This window comes from Cottoperca gobio, chromosome 23 (genome assembly GCF_900634415.1).
Source record: "Cottoperca gobio chromosome 23, fCotGob3.1, whole genome shotgun sequence".
NCBI lineage: Eukaryota > Metazoa > Chordata > Actinopteri > Perciformes > Bovichtidae > Cottoperca > Cottoperca gobio.
This window is the reverse complement of record NC_041377.1, coordinates 965,816-986,718: the sequence shown is the minus strand read 5'-3', so window position 1 is coordinate 986,718 and position 20,903 is coordinate 965,816. Positions and strand designations below refer to the sequence as shown.

The window sequence follows — 20,903 nt, the reverse complement described above, 5'->3', positions numbered from 1 at the left end:
CTATCTTATATGTGACAATAATATATATACTATATATGACCTTGTTTGGTTTTAGTCAGAAACAAAACAGATGGCAGTCTAAAACATTTTATTGTACATGATTCACAATGAAGGGAAACATAAAATCTGCAGCTGATCTAAATAACTGTTCAGGTACAATAACAAAATGCACGTAAACAAAAACCTGCGACACGCTGACGGATCTACATCCAGCGGACACGTACAGCATAGCCACAGAATTAAGTTACATTTATTTACACAACGAGAATTATATTTCTAACATCTGAACCCAACGTGGAGGTAAAATATCCATTAAGCTATGGAAGAAACATTAACGGGACAATAACTGTACGTTTGCTTTACGTTTACGAGCACAAAGGCAAGTTAAGACGTTAAGGTTCAATTCTATTGTCAATAAATGATGAATCATATGTGGCTTCAGGAGACTTGTTCACGTTTACATCTTGGTTTAAGTTCTTTGCCTCTTTCTCTCAGAAGTTTTTGTTGTTTGACTGTTTATTAAAAGAGTTTTTATTGAAAACATTTGAAATGGAGACAGATGAGACAACGATTCTGCCGTCACAGTTGCGGTGTATGTGCCTCACCCCCGGGACACCATTAGTGGTTATCATCATGTTTACGGATACGGTCGAGTTGTGTGACATTCACGGTCTAAAGTCTGTGCAGTTTGTTTCAGTTACAGTAAGTGCTGGTTGTGTTTGAGCGGCTAGTTTATAAGGTAGTAGGTTGTTGGTGGGGTGGTTAGCGTGCTGCGATGCGAGCCATCGCCGGGTTAACAAACGAGAAGTTTCTGAACATCGTCTGGTCAACGCTGTTGATGAGCGTCCGGTCGGCACACGACAGCCGCGGCTTCTCGTTGATAAACTCTTTGTCGAAGTTACTGCAGTCACTGGGCGACGTCTGCGAAGGTTAAAGCAAAAATATGTGAATACACACAATGATGCGCACAATACACTCCAATGACTAGAAGGATGTGGTCATGAGGGATGCACCCGCACTATTGGTCGTTTTGGTTTTAGTCAACTAAGATTTCTTGAGTCCTTGTTTTGACTTATGAGCACATCACTTTAAACACAAGATTTAAAGTTGTGCATCATTCTCTGTGGAGAAACTCAGTTTTACAGATCGTTCTCGATCGATCCTCGTTCTCCATGATCTGTCCATTTAAATTCTGAATGTTCGTCTAATAGCACAACCGTAAATGTACTTACTAAAGTAGGCCTGAAGGGCGGCTCCACCTTGCGTTGTTCCAGCGCCTTCCAGTCGGTGCTGCTGAAGAAACTGTGCTGCCTGATGTTTCCCTTCACTCCCAGGCGCTCCTCGGGCTCCCTCACAAACAGCTGCAGCACAGACGCACCAGAGGTTATACACGGTGCAAATAATGCACAAACAACTTCTTCTGAATGTTGTCATTTTATTTAGCTAAACACTCATCAGTGTGTGTTTCTGTACTGCACATGTATTTCTGTTTCGTGTATGGCTTTATTTTATTTTATCCCACAACATGTCAGTTAATACACACACATGGTGCCCGACCTTGATCAGAATGTCTTTGCCGTCTTTGGTGAGCCAGCGGGGATAAACGGGGTTGTCTGTTCGTATGGATTGGAACAGCTCCTCTTCGTCGTGGCCGTGGAACGGAGACTGACCGATCAGCATCTCGTACAGCAGAACCCCGAACGACCACCAGTCGGCTGAGTTGTTGTACTTCTGACCCAGCAGGATCTGATGCACAAACACGTACTGTTAAAACTTTTTGTTATTCGTATCCTAAAGGACCAGAGCTAGCTTAGCATTAAATAATCATGATCCAAACTTACAATCAAAGGTTGTATAAACAGCTGGTAACATTAATGTCTCTGTACTAAAGAATTCTACAAAAGGAAATGTGTGTTTTCATTACAACGTGTGTGTGTGGTCACCTCGGGAGCGATGTAGTCGGGTGTCCCACAGAACGTGGACGTCCGCGACTCGTCCTCCATGTTCTCTTTACACATGCCAAAGTCTGCAATCTTTATATGACCCTCGGAGTCCAACAGCACATTATCCAGCTTCAGATCCCTACGGAGGAACAGGAGGATATAAGCACCAGCAGTTCTCTCCGCTTCACTTCTGTTTCTGGCTTGTACTAGAACTCTACCTGTAAATGATTCCTCTGGAGTGCAGGAACTGGAGCCCACAGATGATTTCAGCCGCATAGAATCTGCAGGAAGACACAAAGAGTAAAAATATGGTGTGTTACTTTTGTCTTTCCTTCAGGTTGTGTTGGAAATTGCATACATTCTTGCTTATCTAGTATACATCCGAGCATTTCTCTCGTACTCAAAATCGCCCTCCTATGCAGTCAGAACACATGACGTACTCAGCGAGGATTGATAGAGTTGCACTTTGGTGCGTTCATGCTCTCTTCAGTTACTTTGTCGTGATCTGTTCAAATGTAGTCTCGTAAAACATAGTTTTTGGGAAAAATCTGTATAAATGCAGTTTTTACAGGAATATAAAATAGATATTAGAGGACTTTTTTATCGTGTCATGCCTATCTCATACTCCAAAAGTCTTGCTAAGAAGTACAAGAAAAGTGAAGCATCCCACCCAAACAGTACAAAGTTACAGATGTGCGCCTCAACGCACACATATTTAGCATATTGGCCTTCTGACGAGACACCTACGTGCTTCTGTGCACATCAAACTTGTGGCAGTTCTGGATGTGGAACATGAGATCCCCTCCGTTCAGATACTCCATCACGAAGAACAGGTTCTCCTGGACATAAGAAACGCGGAGAGGTCAGAGCTGTAGCTGGAGTGAATGTGTGCAGATGAGTCCAGGTGTTCATGGTGGTTACCTTGGTCTGGAAGGTGCAGTAAAGTTGCGTGAGGAAAGGGTTTTCCCAGGCCAAAGAGAGGACCCTCTTCTCCACCATGGTGCACTCCACGTCATCGTCCATCAGCACCACGTCCTTCTTCAGAGCCTTCATTGCGTAAAACTGCCCGCTTTTTTTCAGCTCTGCTAAAAACACCTGGAAACGCAGCGAGAACGTGTAAGAACTGCTGCGGCCGGACAGCTGTCATACTTTGCCAGTGACACTTCTAACGTGACCTTTGTGATTTCTGACATTAAAGCAACAAGACGTCGGTGGTTTTCTGTGGTAACTGGCTGCAGAGAGAAGTGTCGACCACAAGAGTCATAGTGTGCCGTGTGAAAGCCTTGTGGTGACACGTAGGACGAGAATATCACTGATGACAAACTAACAGAAAACGTCTTCCCCTCATTTCTAATACCTATTCAAAAGAAAAGTCTTAATAAGAAATTAGAATAATAAATACAGTGTTTTGTGTTTATTGCATTTCCCCTTTGCTCTTGATGTGAATAACGTATTTGAACATTTTTCTGTATGCAGTTTATTCTTCCATCTAGAACATCAACAAATGATGACCACAATCTAATACTGTGAATTGCCAATGATTGCAATCCCCTGTTGTATATTTATAAACTTCAAGCACGTGTTACAGAAAGAATAATGAGGCGGACATTACTGAAATGATGCTGTAAAATCATGTTCTGTGCTTTTCTTTGAATCGGGTCCGCTCCCGTACCTTGCCGAAACTGCCTTTCCCGAGCATCTTGTGCAGGACGAAGTCATCGACGTTGAGTTTGGGGTGATGGTCCTTCTTGGGAACGGCGTACAGAGGCTCTTCTGTCAGCACCTCGGTGAACGACCCGTCCGCCGGCCCGTCCCATGAAACGCCCTGCAGCTCTGCAGGTCAGGAAGCAGGAATGAGAAACGAATGCATGATATTAAAACGAATATCAAGAAGAGATGACTTTGATGAAAGTGGAGATGTCAGAGGTCGTGTACCTTTGTTTGCAGGCGTCGCTGTGGCCGTTACTAACCCAGAAAGAGCTCGGACGATTCCCGGCTGTCCGACACCGACTGGACCCTCTCGGCCAATGATCTCCGCTTCGGGTTCTCTGGTGCTTCTGGCCTAAAGGCAAAAGGTAGGACTGAGGTTCGGGGGGTTTGATCCAAACATTTTTGCAGAAAAGCCTCTGAAAACAGCATTTACACACAACATGTCTCCGGGGAACAAAGACCTTCATAACAAGAGCGTTAGTTTGTCTGACCTGCTGTCTGCTCTCGATGATGGCCAGAGCTTCAGCCATCAGTTTCTGGTTGACCCCGCAGAGGTTGGCTACTTTCTTCTGGCATTTATGATGGACGTTCATGCAACATTCTGTACAGAAAACACAGCGTTAACAAACGTGTAATAAAAACATGCCATTTGAGAACACAGTTATGTTTCTATGATGGACGTGTCAAAAAACAATTCTGCGATTATAGTTATAGTTACATATAGTTAGTTATTTGTGGCTGTTTTTATCTAATGACTTTACACAGTGTGAGAACATAGAGGACAGCAAAACCCAGAAACATTTATGGAGTTATGCTTCATAACAAAAGGGGTAAACGTTTATTTTATTCAATTAGTGTCATCAGATGCGTTAACGCAAAGTACGTCAGTGTGTACGAGGTGTAATTCTGGACACAAGTCCAGTTTCTTAGCACAACAAGATCCATAAAACCACAGAAATCATAAAACTCCCGCCTCTCACCCTCACATTTGAGCCCCTGCTTGGCGAGCCCCCACAGCAGAGTACCGCAGTGTTCACAGAATGTGGGACTTTTGAAGTTGTAGACTTTAAACCTGTGGGGCATGTCGATCTTGAAGCGCTCCTTGTGGATCTGCGGCACACACATCACATCACACGGCTCATTATGGAGGACGCTGGGACAAGTTAAAGGGACAGTTCACCCCCCAAATCAAAACCTGTATTTCTGTTTATCTAGATTGTTGTTGGTGTGAGTTGCCAATTATTGGAGATATTGACCGTACAGATAATAATAATAATAATAATAATAATAACTTTATTTGTATAGCACCTTTCATACAAGAATTGCAGCCCAAAGTGCTTCACAGCAAAAACCTAACAATTAGTAGAAGATTAGAATAAGAGCATTTACAGTACAATAATCACAGTATTGATGTAAATGAGTCTGAAGTACCTTTATAGAAATAGCAGAATTAAAATAATATAACAGAATTAAAATCGTATAAAAATAGTAGAATTAAAATAGACAGTTTCAATGTTAAACCAGGCATAGCAAGAATTTATGAAATAATTTAAATTAGTTTAAAATGGCACCATTAAAAGGCTAAAGTAAAGAGATATAAAATATCACTATTAAAAGGCTAAAGTAAAGAGATATAAAATATTACTATTAAAAGGCTAAAGTAAAGAGATATAAAATATCACTATTAAAAGGCTAAAGAAAAGAGATATAAAATATCACCATTAAAAGGCTAAAGTAAAGAGATATAAAATATTACTATTAAAAGGCTAAAGTAAAGAGATATAAAATATCACTATTAAAAGGCTAAAGTAAAGAGATATAAAATATCACTATTAAAAGGCTAAAGTAAAGAGATATGTTTTTAGTTTACTTTTGAAGATATTGAGCGAGCTTGCCTCCCTAATGTCTGCAGGTAAAGTGTTCCATAGCTGACGTCTGCCTTCTCTCCAGTATATTGGAACTAGATGGCGCAACTCACAACCAAATGATCTAGATTGCTAAACAGCACTACAGGTAAAAGGAAAAACATGTACTTTTGATGTGGGGGTGAAATGAACCCTTGTTTTTAAGCATTTGAGTAACAGGGTTTGCAAACAAAACCAGAAGCAGTAGTAGAAGCACTTCCTGTATCCAAACAGTGGGTGGCAGCTCTGTCCTTTTTTATACAGCGTAACACAACATGATGTTGTGCATTCTCTTTTGGTTTTTCAGGAGGAAAAGGGAAACGTAGATAAAAGCAGCAGACGAGACGAGAGTGTCTGGTGTAATGATACCTCTGCATGCGGTGATTAGTAAGCAGTACAACCACACGTTTACAAATCTCTTACACATACTGTATCGGCAGATTTAACTGCTCAGAAGTCATGACGCATTTATGTGACACAATGAGAATCAGTGTGCGGCAGACACTCACCATTGTTTCTTTGCTGTTAATGGCTGAACCGGTGCATTTGGCGATGACTTTGTCTATGCATTTCTTATGAATAGCGGCGTTGCACTCTGAAAGCACAAAGAAGACGGTTAGACATTGAGGAACAAAGAAGGCATGACTCAAACTTCCAATAAGTCAGTGGAAAAGAATAATCACTCACGTCTGCACTGGTAGCCCTGCTTGTTAAGACCCCTGTGGTGGATAAAAACACGGTCAAAATGACTAATATGATAATGGGGGAAATGATCATTTGGTGGTCTTTGACATCTCGGTTTGCGTACCAGACGAACTCTTTGCAGACGGAGCAGAAGGTCGGTTGAGGGAAAAACGTTGCGCCGAACTCGTGACATTTAACAATGTGAACCTTCGCCTGTTTGATGGCACCTCGCCGGGCATGGAGGGCGAACAGACCCTCTCTCTCCAGCTCGGACTCTGGGTCTCCTTCAGTCTGACCCGCAGCATCTGAAACGCATCAAACAACCTGTTATTCAAACATGCAAAAAGAGACTTTGTTGTAGAGATCAGCTTTCTCGGAACAAAGCGATTGCTTACTGCCAAGAAGGTTTCACACCTTCATTTCTATTTCTCACCTTTTGTGGAGGGAGAGGAGTTTCATGTTGTCTTTACCATCTCACAGGGATGAGTCAGTGTCTGCTGCACACTCACTTTGTGACTTCGTTTGTGCCGTTTAATATAAAAACCTTAAACATTAAAACGATTGTCGACCACAGTGTTACTTACACTATTGTAGAAAGACTTTGTTTTTTTAAATGGTATGTAGCTTTTGGGGTTTACTCCAGGAAACTGATTACCAGAGGTGCTGAGTGTTCTCACAATCAGTGTAATGTACGTTAAGTTACATGTTTAAGTTTCTTTATTTTAGATTCGTTGTCCCTGTTTTGTGAACAGAGCAACTAGAAACAGCTTCTGATTCTTATTGGTGGTTTTTCAGACTGTTTGATTTGTTATCGATGCTCATAAAGACAAATCTTGTATTAGATTTCAGAAACATATCAGCAGACACACTCTCCACATTTAAGAGCAGGCTAAAGACTTTCCTTTTTGATAAAGCTTATAGTTAGGGCTGGCTCAGGTTTGCCTTGGATCAGCCCCTAGTTATGCTGCTATATGCTTAGACTGCCGGGGGACACCTCCCTGCACTCCTTCTCTTCCTCTCTCCTCCCCTCCCTCTCTTCTTCTCCATCTCTATCTGTATGCATTTATGTAAACTTTCTCTTATCATTCTCTGCCAAATGTTGTATTTGTACTATGTTGTTCATCCTGTACACACAACATCTATTGCACGTCTGTCTGTCCTGGGAGAGGGATCCCTCCTCAGTTGCTCTCCCCGAGGTTTCTTACATTTTTCCCCCTTTAATTGTGGGGTTTCTTTTAGGAAGTGTTTCCTTGTGCGATGCGAGGGTTTAAGGACAGATGGTCTGAGGACAGAGGGTCTGAGGACAGAGGGTCTAAAGACAGAGGGTCTAAGGACAGAGGGTCTAAAGACAGAGGGTCTAAGGACAGAGTGTCTAAGGACAGAGGGTCTAAGGACAAAGGGTCTAAGAACAGAAGGTCTAAGGATAGAGAGTCTGAGGACAGAGGGTCTAAAGACAGAGGGTCTGAGGACAAAGGGTCTAAGAACAGAAGGTCTAAGGATAGAGAGTCTGAGGACAGAGGGTCTAAGGACAGAGGGTCTGAGGACAGAGGGTCTAAGGACAGAGGGTCTGAGGACAGAGGGACTAAGGACAGAGGGTCTAAGGACAGAGTGTCTAAGGACAGAGGGTCTAAGGACAGAGGGACTAAAGACAGAGGGTCTAAGGACAGAGGGTCTAAGAACAGAAGGTCTGAGGACAGAGGGACTAAGGACAGAGGGTCTAAGGACAGAGGGTCTGAGGACAGAGGGTCTAAGGACAGAGGGTCTAAGGACAGAGGGTCTAAGGACAGAGGGTCTAAGGACAGAGGGTCTAAGGACCGAGAGTGTTGTATCCTGTACAGTCTGTAAACACTGAGACAAATGTATAATTTGTGATATTGGGCTGTATAAATACATTTGATTTAATTTCCCCACATTTTATCCGTACTGCTGTTAATAGATTAAGAGTCTGTATGCTGCTGAATATAACATAATATAATTGGCAGCTCTCGTAAACATTTGTTAGATGATCAATCAGCTCGACCACAGTAAGAAAATTAATGATGTGTTTGTATGTAGTTCAGGAGGAAGTCCCCTGAATGAAATTGTCACCGTGTACCAGCTGCTTCACCACCTGTTGTTCTGAGCAGCGATTTCCTATTTGCTCCGTCTATTTATAGAAACATGAGAATGCTTCTTCCTTTTAGTTGACAGGGACTTCTCAGGCCTTGGCATGGTGTTAATGTCAGGAAAGCTCCAGTGAAAGGGAGCCAGCACACACACACACACACACACACACACACACACACACACACACACACACAGACGAGGACCAGCAGCCGGCAGAGACTCAAAGTCGTTATTTTTAGTTTGAGAAAATGTAATTAGGCTGGGACGATTAAGGCTCATTAAAACACACACGAGTGAAGGGGAGGCAGCGTTTTGAAGGACTGTACAGATGGATGTCACTGTTTTATGATCACATTCACTATATTTATACAGTATTTCATCACTTTCAACCCCAAAATACAAAGTATTCCCTCAACAAACTCACTTGGAAGCATTTAAAAGAATAAAATGTGGAGAATTGTCTGAAGTGAGACGTACTGTTTACATGTTTTGCTGCTTCTATCAATATCTTTTACACACACCTACGACACGGCAGTTTGAAAGACCTGACTGGCAGTTATTTCTGGGAAGAGCACATAAAGATGGAGAAAATGTTACACAGATACAATCTGTTGTTCTGCTGCAGGTGATAGGGTGTGCGTGTTGCGGTGTATTGTAGATGGAGGGGCAGCAGGTGGAGTTACAGGTTAGAAACACTCACCACATTTCTCCAGATAATATTTAGCCTCCATCAGCAGGCGGCCCTGTGGCTTCAGCTCCAGCTGAAAGTAAAGCAGCACGTTAGGACGGCAGATCCTGAGATCGACATGGAGAATGAAAAGGGAAGGATGTGAACGCATGAACTTTACAATGTGCTGATGTTTCAAAGCAAAGATCTGCTTCTGATTTCTGACTGGTTACAAATAAATTGAGGAAGAGCTGGGTAATGAGCATGAGCATGAGCGGCCTCCATTACGTGGATGTAATTGAGATGTAACTCCGGCTGAAGGAGGAAGAAGATACAAAATGTACAAGATAGACTTTCCCCACTGAATATCTTCATGCGTCACAGCAGGAGTAGCACAGTTGTAGCTAATCAGTAATGTTCTTAATGACTCCTGTGCTTTTCCTGCTATTTCTATTATAAATTAAACGGGAAAAAAGCCTGTTTGTTTATTTAGTTAATGACTAAAAGGACGATTATGAATTTAAACATTTGGTCTTCTGACCCAAAATTGAGTCATCCCATCTGGATTCTTTTGCAGGAGTTGCCAAACAGCTGGTCCGAGAGTACACACACACACACACACACACACACACACACACACACACACACACACACACACACACGCTGCACTCACCCAGATCTCCATCTTGCCGTTCTCCTTCTTGCACCGCGTCGCCAGCGAGTCCAGAGGCACGATGGCCTCGGACTTGAGCTCCGCCGTGCGGTCCTTCACCATCACTTGCATGATGCGACCGCGGTGGATGTGGGCGTCGAACGTGCTGCTCCAGGGCGGGTACATGGTGGGCTTCTTCTGCTTGTACTCTTGGCCCTTTTCTGGGAAAACAAAACGCGATAAAGAGACGCTTCTTCGTTCGGCAGGATCTTTACTTTGACTCGTACTTAGTAACAGACAGGAAATAGGTTGAGAGCAAAGCTATACCTAGAAATCCTGTGTCAGCAAATTAAATGTCTTATATATATATATATATATATATATATATATATATATATATATATATATATCTATATCTCCCTCAGGTGATTTATTTTTATTACACGTTTTCTGAAATGCTATGTTTAAATATGCAAATGAGGCATTATCTAATGTTTTTACTTTTTTAAGTATTCTGCTGCCTCAAATACTCACGATAGCACCAATTGTGTATTAATCCGCCGCAGAAAATAGTCCCCAACTTCTGGGTAAGTAACATCTTCTGGGGTCACAGGGTAAGAAAGCATAGAGAGACTTTTCTGGGGTTTGTATAGAATATCACCAGCTGTATCCTTTTTTAGGGATTTAACTCTAAAGTTTGGATGAAGATGGAGAAACCTTCCTCCCAGTGACGGAAACAGACACCAGGAATTAATCTGGGATTAGATGCTCTTTTACAGCTGAACTCTGTGACTTCTTTACATTCAAATATACTTTAAACTATCCTGCGCTGCCATTAGTAACACACTTATCTTGCATTGCAGGATGTTGGATATACCTTCGCCTCACAGTGTTGAGAGATTTTCAATCGCATCGCACGGCGCGAATATAAAGTCAAAACACTCCGTGCCTTCATAATTGACATGTGCTGATGTCTCTCTGCAATAACCTCCCATGTTCCCACTTGCGTAACCGCCACATGCCTCGACAATAAAGCCCGCTAAGCTTTCTACTCCCAAAGTGATCTGCGGCCTTCTCCATCATCGGCTCATCGCCTGTCTGTGCGCCAGCTGCTGTCTGTGCCGATTAAAGCACCCAGATAGGATAATATGTGTGTTTTATCTCATGGGACACTTGGGCTGCACCAGACTCTGTGTCAAAGAAAGTTTGCTTCCAGCGTTATGCAAAGACAGAAGCGTTATGTTCTGGTGTCAAATCAGTTCCTGTGTAATTCTGTGAAAACGTAACAAGGTGGCATTTAGCTTTAAGTGTCCTCTCACGTCTCTGCTGCTTCACATGTCCCTCTTTGAAGGCCCTGCAGGTGTCTCATCAAAGACGTTTGATGGAGACTTTATATTGCAGCTTGTTTGAGTCGTTAAATTCAAAGTTATTGCATCTTCGGTATCAGAAGCTCGGGTATAAATACAGCCGGGGCTCCTCCTCATTACTAAACCCTCACTCAATAAAGTCTGTTAGTAGCATAGTTTATTCACACACACACACACACACACACACACACACACGTCCTGCTGCCACACACGCTCACTGGAGCACCAAGTGTGGATTAATCCGCCGCTGAAAATAGTAAATAGTCCCAAACAAATGCACTATTTACTCCTGTTTGAGTTACGTTTGCTAAAAACTACAGCGATGACATGACAACAATGAAAACAATCCTTATTTTAAACCATATTAATCTTCTTTGTCCTGAACTCGATGAAGGCATTCGACTTTTGCCCGATCATGACTTTATATTTAAAAACAAAAGATGTTTTTAACGCTGCAGTTCTGAACGCGACAAAGTGTTTGCTCAGCTGAGAGGCAAACAAAGATTAAAAGCTTCTGAACACTCCCAACTCTGGAGATACTTCAGAGGAGAATCTGTTTATTGAAGCTTCCCATCACTTTTGTTTGAAGATGAGTCGGCCGCCGTGAGCCAGAGTGCCTGATGGGAGATTTCTGCTGTTTTGGCCGGGCTGAGAGTTTCTCATCGTCACACACTCAGCGTGATGAGGGAGCAAACATGGCCGCCAAAGAAGTGATGGGAAGTAACTAAGTATATTTACTTTGCCCTGATGTGACATTTATTTAAGAGTTCCTTTGCAGATTTAAGAAAAAGTAAATCACTTATATAATAAATGACTCAGCAATATACTTAAAATGATCCTTTTTACTTTTACTTTTGGTGGTTTGAACTCACGTTGATGCTACTTAAGTACCATTTTAACGCAGAAATGTTACTTCTAAGTACGCAGTAGTGCTACGTTTAAGTACGCAGATCTGAGTACTTACTGCTACTGACATATAATCTGGTATTGTGTGTATTTTCTCACTTGAATATGTTTAAATGATCATTGCATTGTAAATGTAAAAGCATCATAGGAGCTGGTTGTCTCCAGTAGTTTCATATTTCAAAGAGACTTTAATCTGAGGTAATAGTGACAGTGAAACTAAAAGACATTGTGAGTTCAGTGTAAATGAAATGCTCGGGCCTCTCGGTGCACTGCGGCGTCAGATGTCACCAGTCTTGTGGTTTTGAAGGAGGAAAAGAAACATCAGCGCCCTCCTCCTTCCTCTCAGTGACACTCATATTCACCAGCGGTTAAAGATAGCCAGATGCAGAACTAAGATATGTGCGAGTCTCCCAAAGTTGTGACATTTTTAATGTGAATCGACACGGCAATGACGATCGTGAAGAATGAAAAGAAACGTATGAACCTGCTCGCATTTACATCTTTATGTGATTCTTAAACACGTGCGACTATATGGAGCCAGATAAACTCATACTGTGTATAAGTATACAGTGTATGTACTTATACAGCATTAGCATTAGGCGTCCTGTAAGCTCCAGTTTCTACAACTATATGACCGCCAGCATTGACTTAAAGATAATCTCTAAGACTTTACTTTATACCACACTCATCACATCGCCCAGCGTCGTCGCTTTACTCGACATAAACGCATCACTTCCTGAGTGGCAGAGGAATTAAAGTTTAAAGAGTCGGGGAACATATGGAGCAGCTGCAAATGCAAGAAATCCTCTTTTGATGGACACACACACACACACACACACACACACTCGTTATACTATCAGTGCCCAGGAGGTGGACCGGTCCGCGCTCAGTCCACAAGCACGTAAATGTATTTACAAGTGTCCACCCCCATCAGTGCAGGACTTGTTGGGGTCTGTGTTGGTTTCAGATCCTTGTCGTGTGTGTGCATTTGGGTTTTCAACATTAGAAGACGACACCTTGATGAGCTACATCACAAGAACCACTGATAGCACCCACCTGTTCACAAACCCCACTGAACCCCAGCGCTCACTAACCTGTGTCGACGGCCTCCTTCATGTAAACCACACAGTACGGGTTCAGCACCTCTTCGTGGTAGGCCAGACCGGGATCCATCTCAAACTTGGAGAACCCAATCCGCAGGAAAGGAGACATGGCTGCAGGGTTTTACTCCAATATCCAAACAAACCTCCAGGAAACGTTGCAGCAGATTCAAGAGATGAGATTTGACAGCTTCGGTTTGGTGCTGTCAGACACCTTTCCTGCACTGCAGCACACGCCGACTGCCCCTTTTACTCCAGAGGAAGAAAGAAAGTCTGGCAGGGGGAGGAGGAGGAGGAGGGTGGGGGGCTGTTTTCTGCCCCTTGATGCTTTAAAGAACCTGTGAGAGGAAGAGAGAGATCTTTCATCACCTGTGACACCGTAACCAGCGAGTTTCCCTGCACAACTTTGTGCTGCAGCTGGCTGTCAACTCAATCACAACCTGCACACCTGCAGAGGGAGAACCTTACATTCAACGTTTCTGTTTGAGGAGCCTCGAAACCCAAAGCACCACAACAAACCAGGTAAAATAAAAGTCCCCATACCTTCAGGACAGCAGCGGTCACACCTCACACACTGTTTGAGCAGCTTTCATAGAACAATCTTTAAAGAAGCACAGACATGACTACAGTCACCGGCCTCTACTGCAAAGTCTTTGACTTGGTGACGGTCGATGTGATATTTGAGGCTGTGTGTGTGTGTGTGTGTGTGTGTGTGTGTGTGTGTGTGTGTGTGTGTGTGTCAGTCCAGAGGAGGCTGGGAGGTGACTATTAATAGAGCTGAAATACTAAACGCAGATCAGGAGTACGTGACCGCATGCGCCTGAGTCGGCAATATTTGTTGTCATGATCGTCATCGTCAGAAGCGGCGAGTCACGTCCTTTACTGTAAAACTCCGGTCAGTGAGGTCGTGTGAACACACACACACACACACACACACACACACACACACACACACACACACACACACACAGAAACATGTGAAGTTCAGTCACTAAACATCTTAACATACAGAAGAAATGTAAGTTTCCTAACCCTTTGCGTCAGAGCAGCCGTATCACAAATGTAAATCTGCATATAACTATGCACATGTGCACAGACTGATCCTGATATTGACACACACACACACACTCACACACACACACAGATTGAAACCTTTGCAGAGCTGCAGTTTGACGCTGTTATACAGCGTTCGCTGCAGGAGGAGTTCACGTCCGGTGCGTAAGTTACAGCGATGTAACCACACTTCCTGTCTCTCTCTCGGGCGGTTTTTTATTTTTCATTTTGAATGTTCGCAGGTGGGGCTGCACAACATGGCTGCTCAGTACATACGTTAGCATCGTTGCTCGATCATCCTAATGTATTTAAGATTCCTTGATTTTGTAATTCAAATGTTAAAATGCAGATTGAATGTTAAAGTTCCTCGCATTAGAAACTCGCGTTTCTTTAATTGGCCAGGACTTGTTTGTGCGGAGTAATTTAAGCCACGTTGACCTGATCACACCTCATGTATAAATACTGATCACCTTCCATCAATCATCCCGTCGTGCAGCATGTAGTTCACATGTAGCTGCTCCTCGCTGACTACACAACGATCTAATGTCACTGCAGGTTGTGTCTCCTTCTTAAACGTAATGTTTACTGTCTCCTGCTCTTCAAGGGTTCGGGTTAGATCCTTCAGAACAAAGCAATATGAAATGAGGTTGAATAGTTTGAGGAACAGTTTATCTGTAGAGCTGAAGTCCAAAGCCTGTTGTGGGATTACAACATCTATGCCCTCTCTCTTCCTCGTGAAGTAACTCTGCTTTAAATGTAAGAGGATTTAGACAGTACCAACACAGAGGTCATTGAACACAGCAGCTGGTGAAGTGTAACGTCTCGAGAGGACAGAAACACACGCCTTTAAATTCCTTTTAATGTTCCAGTCGGTTATTTATTATTAATATCTGCTCCACAGAGAATAAACACACTTTTATCATTTTGTGTTGTTCTCTTGAGTACACAGGGTGCCATCTGAGGTGGGGGTCTCACTTTAATCACCCATGGGTGCTCAAATGCCACCCCACCCATCCACACACACACACACACACACACACACACACTGATGGAGATACAGGGAAGGTCAAGCACCAGAGAGACCTTTCACAAAGCTTTCATGAGGGAGGTCAAACGAGCCTCCCACCTGACCCCTGTGTACCGGGCGCCATCAAAGCACAGTGTGTGTGTGTGTGTGTGTGTGTGTGTGTGTGTGTGTGTGTGTGTGTGTGTGTGTGTGTGTGTGTGTGTGTGTGTGAAAGCTTTTTGAAGTAGCCAACAGAGAGAGGGGGCTGTTTGTTGTTGTTGACAGGAGGTCCATGTGTGTGACAGAAGCCTTTGACTAAAGCGGCCACTTTGACAGACGCTCCAAGTGTCCCTGAAGTGGTCCCTCATTGAAAGGTAGAACAAGGTGCACACACAGGAAGTGACTCCCTGCAGTCTTCATTAATGAATACCCTGCTCGTTAGCGCTGCGTCACACTGCACAGTGGAAAGAGGACATTTAATGTAAAATGAGATTCTGTACCTGCAGACTTTTCATCCGATGTGGGAATGTAAATAAAAAGTACTTTATCCTTCTAATTCACAACATTTGAGATACATTTTACTCCACTACATTCACAACAGCTATATTAGTTACCTCTCAATTACAAAACAATAGTAGTTACTAGTTACTTTGCACAGTCTGATTATTATTATTATTATTATTATTATTGCACTTTTTACTCCACTACATTTACTTGACAGCTGTATTTACTTGTACTTTTGATGTACAAGTAGCTGATCACATAATTAAAATTAGATTTTGAATGCAGGTCATTTACACGTAATGGATTATTTTAACATTGTGGTACTTTTTCTTAAATATAGCATCTGATTATGTCAGAATATAAACCTTCACAACACTATTAATACCCAATTCTTTTTAAAATGACTCATGTGTTTCTAAATGTAGCTAAACAAGCTCACACTGAACAACCAAACGAGAGCACTAAAATAGCGACCAGTGACATTTAGACTTATTGCTCTATTATAGGCACGTGCAGCTTTACTACAGTGTCATGCATGAAGTGCTCTGTTGTACAAACAAAGTGGGTCAATAATCCGGTAAATTACAGGAATAGTTCCGGTAAAACTTTGTGAAACTATTAAAAAAGAGTCGTACTAACCTGTAAAAGAGCACTGAAGTTTAGTGTTGGCTGCTCTCCATCCGAACTAAACGCACCGGAGGAGCACCGTGCATTTAACCGTGATGCCACGAGGCGTTCAAAGACTGTAGGAATATTGTGGATTCTTGGAACCGCTGCTCAAACTTGGTGTTAAATAAAAATAAATAATAAAGAAAGAGGGATATTTTTGTTTATTTGTTTAACCAACAGAATCTGAGCTAGACAGAACATATTTAAGGAGTCAGACAGCATAATAATAAATATTGTGGTAATACTGAAAAAAAATCAAATAAAAAAAGGGAAACATTTCAGGACGGATATGAAATAAAATCAAGTTAAAATGGAAATAGAATACCAAAATTAATCACATTAAAACAATAAGACATGTTGGAAATACAGACAGTTTAATAAAAATATGTTACTGATTCTGCAAATCCTCAGGCGAGGGAGTTTTATTAGGATTATGTTGCCTATTAAATTAAGTAGATGATACATTTAGGTACACATATGCCTGTTGCACATGTTCTAAGCCTAAACCCTGCTTTAGCTAAAGCTCCACGCTATTAGATTTTCTAACAGACCTTAAATGTCCCTTTTAGGGTCAATATTCTTTGTGCACTAGCAAGTTCTGAATTTCCGAGGAGACATTGAACGTAGCGTCGATCCACCCACATACAAAGTGAAACTTCTTTCTGAAACAACAAAACAAAGAAGTAGGACTTATAGGACACGTTCAGTGAGTTTAAAGGGGGGGACACATGTTTTTAATGCAATTCTCAATTCAGCATATAAATTAAAAAGCAGCAATTTTAGTAATGTTTTTAATTTTAGAGTTGGTTTGACTGCTTTTCTTTTTCCAGTGAATTGAGCTTTTGGATTGAGGGTGATGTGTGAGAAACTCTGGAGGAGATTGTGTTAACATAAATCGAGTTTTGAGGATCTGTATAATGCAGAACTCACCGTACCAACACGTGTAAGTATAGTATTATAATAAGTAGTATTAGTATTACTATGAACCACTGTGAGATGTAACTACTCGGTGAAGTAGACCATTTAATACAGGAACAACTAACACATGGATCACTTCTGCTTTTTGATGCTGAGTCATAAAATGGTTTTGGTTTCTGTCATTTTAAGATGAATTACAGTGGAACGTTGAGTTATTGTTCCCTTCTGAAACATACACAAACGATCATCCTTACTTATAAAACATTAAGCTTCAACGTGGGTTTTTGTATTACAGTGCTGTGTCAAGAAAACTACATTTAATTTAGGAAAATACTTACATAAATAAACAGGTGAAATAATCTCAAACAAGCATTTTTGTCTGATTATTTGTTTTGATTTTGTGCAGTCAAAAGAAAGATTATTATAAAGATGTATTCCTGTCTCCACCAGGAGGTGCCAGTGTTCATGTAATGTCCTTTGTGTTTGCAGCATGCAGGCCAAATACTTTTAGCTTGATGAATTTGGAGAAAGCAATAATAATAAGTAATAATGATTGAGATTAATGTCCCAAATTGAAGTATAGTTCAGAATAAAAGTGATATATTTTTAATTTATGTTTATAATATGACTTATGTCACTAATTTGTGTCCATTATCTGGAGCATGATTAAAGGTCCATCCCTCCATCCATCCATTTATTCATCCATGCAGCCTGTCGGCCTCCGCAGCCAATCACATATCAGGAGATTAGAAACTCTTAAGTGCAGATAACACAGCAGCAGATCACATCTATCATGTTTCTCATTCACTAAGTACTTGATTTACTTTTTTAAATTTGAAATGTACAGTAGAACAAGACAGTGTGTGTGCGTGTGTGTGTGTGTGTGTGTGTGTGTGTGTGTGTGTGTGTGTGTGTGTGTGTGTGTGTGTGTGTGTGTGTGTGTGTGTGTGTGTGTGTGGGGGGTAACTTCCTCTTCCTGTAACTCTTGTTTTGCACCTTTAAGGGTGTAATTGTTCATTTCTGCACATAAACACACACACAGTCATGAACACTATTTACATTAAACACAGGGAAGAATTATGCTACACTTTATATAAACAGCAGGCGGCCATGTTGGTGTGTAACGCTGTATTTACTGAACACATGCTGATAGTGCTCTACTTTAAGACTTGGAATAGTTTAGACAAAGAAAACAATAAACATAATGTAGACACAGTTTAAACACAGAGCAACCATCATCTATTAATAATGAAGAGATATTTAGTCTATGAATTAACATTAAATCCTCCCCGACCCTGGTGCATGTTGCCCGACTACAGCTTGTTAAATTGGATTATTAATAGGAATAAAATACTTTTAACATCTTCTACCGTCCTGAGCGGCTGCGGTGATTTGCAAGATAAGAAGAAATACATTTCTGCCAGACAGATTCTCTTTTGTTTCTCAGTTCTCTTGTGACATACTGTAGAGTTTTGCCGCTTTAGGGCTCTAAAATGAATCTAAAAACCTGAGAAGATAATTTATTACTGCTCACAGCTCATAAACATCTGCAATGTGTGACAAGGAGTCTCATGTGCGGAGCAAGAGAGTGGCAATAAAGAAATCGAGGCCACAGACAGTTTATCAATTGGTTTATTTAGTTTTAATTTCACGTGCACAAGACCAGCCTCTCTCCCTGGAGCATGACGGGCATTTCACCTGCTTCAAGTTCAATCATCCACCGGTAATAATGAAGTTCTCCTCCAATTGACCCACTGTGAAATCGATCGCGTTCTCCAAGTCGTCATATTGCAGGCGATGTAATCCTCTCAATATCCTCGTTAATTGCCTTTTATGAACAATAATCCCCTGCAGAGCAAGTGTTGTCAACATGTCTGGATAACTCATCCTCAAGCTAAAGTAAAGCTCGTTCAGAGAGTGTGTTTCCATATCTACACTGATCTACAACCAAAGAGGAGCGCCTCAAGCAGCCGCTGACTGCGAGGAAGGACTTGGCCTTGTGTACTACAAAAAATATTAAATGATTTTATTCATCCCCATGAATTAATCCAACGAGGTAATGATTTAATTAAATTGAGGTAATGAATTATATCTTGTGCGTAAACATAGTAAATCGTGGTCTAAGTATATTAATTCTTCTCTCTATGGTCCCATAGTGTCCCGTCTTTAACTGTCCCACAGTGTCCCGTCTTTAACTGTCCCATAGTGTCCCGTCTTTAACTGTCCCACAGTGTCCCGTCTTTAACTGTCCCATAGTGTACTGTCTTTAACTGTCCCATAGTGTCCCGTCTTTAACTGTCCCATAGTGTCCCGTCTTTAACTGTCCCATAGTGTCCCGTCTTTAACTGTCCCGTAGTGTCCCGTCTTTAACTGTCCCATAGTGTCCCGTCTTTAACTGTCCCATAGTGTCCCGTCTTTAACTGTCCAATAGTGTACCGTCTTTAACTGTCCCACAGTGTCCCGTCTTTAACTGTCCCATAGTGTACCGTCTTTAACTGTCCCACAGTGTCCCGTCTTTAACTGTCCCACAGTGTCCCGTCTTTAACTGTCCCATAGTGTACTGTCTTTAACTGTCCCATAGTGTCCCGTCTTTAACTGTCCCATAGTGTCCCGTCTTTAACTGTTCCATAGTGTCCCGTCTTTAACTGTCCTATAGTGTCCCGTCTTTAACTGTTCCATAGTGTCCCGTCTTTAACTGTCCTATAGTGTCCCGTCTTTAACTGTCCTATAGTGTCCCGTCTTTAACTGTTCCATAGTGTCCCGTCTTTAACTGTCCTATAGTGTCCCGTCTTTAACTGTCCTATAGTGTCCCGTCTTTAACTGTTCCATAGTGTCCCGTCTTTAACTGTCCTATAGTGTCCCGCTTTAACTGTCCTATAGTGTCCCCGTCTTTAACTGTTCCATAGTGTCCCGTCTTTAACTGTCCTATAGTGTCCCGTCTTTAACTGTCCATAGTGTCCCGTCTTTAACTGTCCTATAGTGTCCCGTCTTTAACTGTTCCATAGTGTCCCGTCTTTACTGTCGCTATAGTGTCCCGTCTTTAACTGTCCTATAGTGTCCCGTCTTTAACTGTTCCATAGTGTCCCGTCTTTAACTGTCCTATAGTGTCCCGTCTTTAACTGTTCCATAGTGTCCCGTCTTTAACTGTCCTTAGTGTCCCGTCTTTAACTGTCCCATAGTGTCCCGTCTTTAACTGTCCCATAGTGTCCCGTCTTTAACTGTCCCATAGTGTCCCTGTCTTAACTGTCCCATAGTGTCCCGTCTTTAACTGTCCATAGTGTCCTGTCTTTAACTGTCCCATAATGTCCTGTCTTTAACTGTCCCATAGTGTCCCGTCTTTAACTGTCCCATAGTGTCCTGTCTTTAACTGTCCCATAGTGTACCGTCTTTAACTGTCTCATAGTGTCCCGTCTTAACTGTCCTATAGTGTCCTGTCTTTAACTGTCCATAGTGTCCTGTCTTTAACTGTCCCATAGTGTCCCGTCTTTAACTGTCCTATAGTGTCCTGTCTGTAACTGTCCCATAGTGTCCCGTCTTTAACTGTCCCATAGTGTCCCGTCTTTAACTGTCCCATAGTGTCCTATAGTGTCCTGTCTTTAACTGTCCCATAGTGTACTGTCTTTAACTGTCCCATAGTGTCCCGTCTATAACTGTCCCATAGTGTCCCGTCTTTAACTGTCCCATAGTGTCCCGTCTTTAACTGTCCCATAGTGT

The 20,903-nt window shown here is 42.0% G+C and overlaps 1 protein-coding gene across 2 annotated transcripts; it reads right to left on the bottom strand.

Annotated features, from left to right (window-relative positions):
- Positions 1 to 71: 71 nt before the first annotated feature.
- Positions 72 to 16,292, bottom strand: prkcq (protein kinase C, theta). 2 transcript variants are annotated; one of them, XM_029462111.1, is made up of 18 exons: positions 16,242 to 16,292; positions 13,034 to 13,377; positions 9,688 to 9,887; positions 9,048 to 9,108; positions 6,366 to 6,546; positions 6,245 to 6,276; positions 6,067 to 6,152; positions 4,634 to 4,763; positions 4,145 to 4,254; positions 3,879 to 4,005; positions 3,616 to 3,776; positions 2,865 to 3,038; positions 2,691 to 2,782; positions 2,162 to 2,224; positions 1,944 to 2,082; positions 1,558 to 1,746; positions 1,233 to 1,361; positions 72 to 921 (listed from the first exon to the last, which is right to left on the bottom strand). In XM_029462111.1, the coding sequence occupies exons 2-18, from the start codon at positions 13,149 to 13,151 to the stop codon at positions 763 to 765; spliced, it is 2,151 nt and encodes a 716-aa protein (XP_029317971.1). In that variant the 5' UTR covers positions 13,152 to 13,377; positions 16,242 to 16,292; the 3' UTR covers positions 72 to 762. The 2 variants fall into 2 exon arrangements, with proteins under 2 accessions (XP_029317971.1, XP_029317969.1); XM_029462109.1 differs by lacking the exon at positions 16,242 to 16,292 and adding an exon at positions 13,583 to 13,689.
- Positions 16,293 to 20,903: the final 4,611 nt, after the last annotated feature.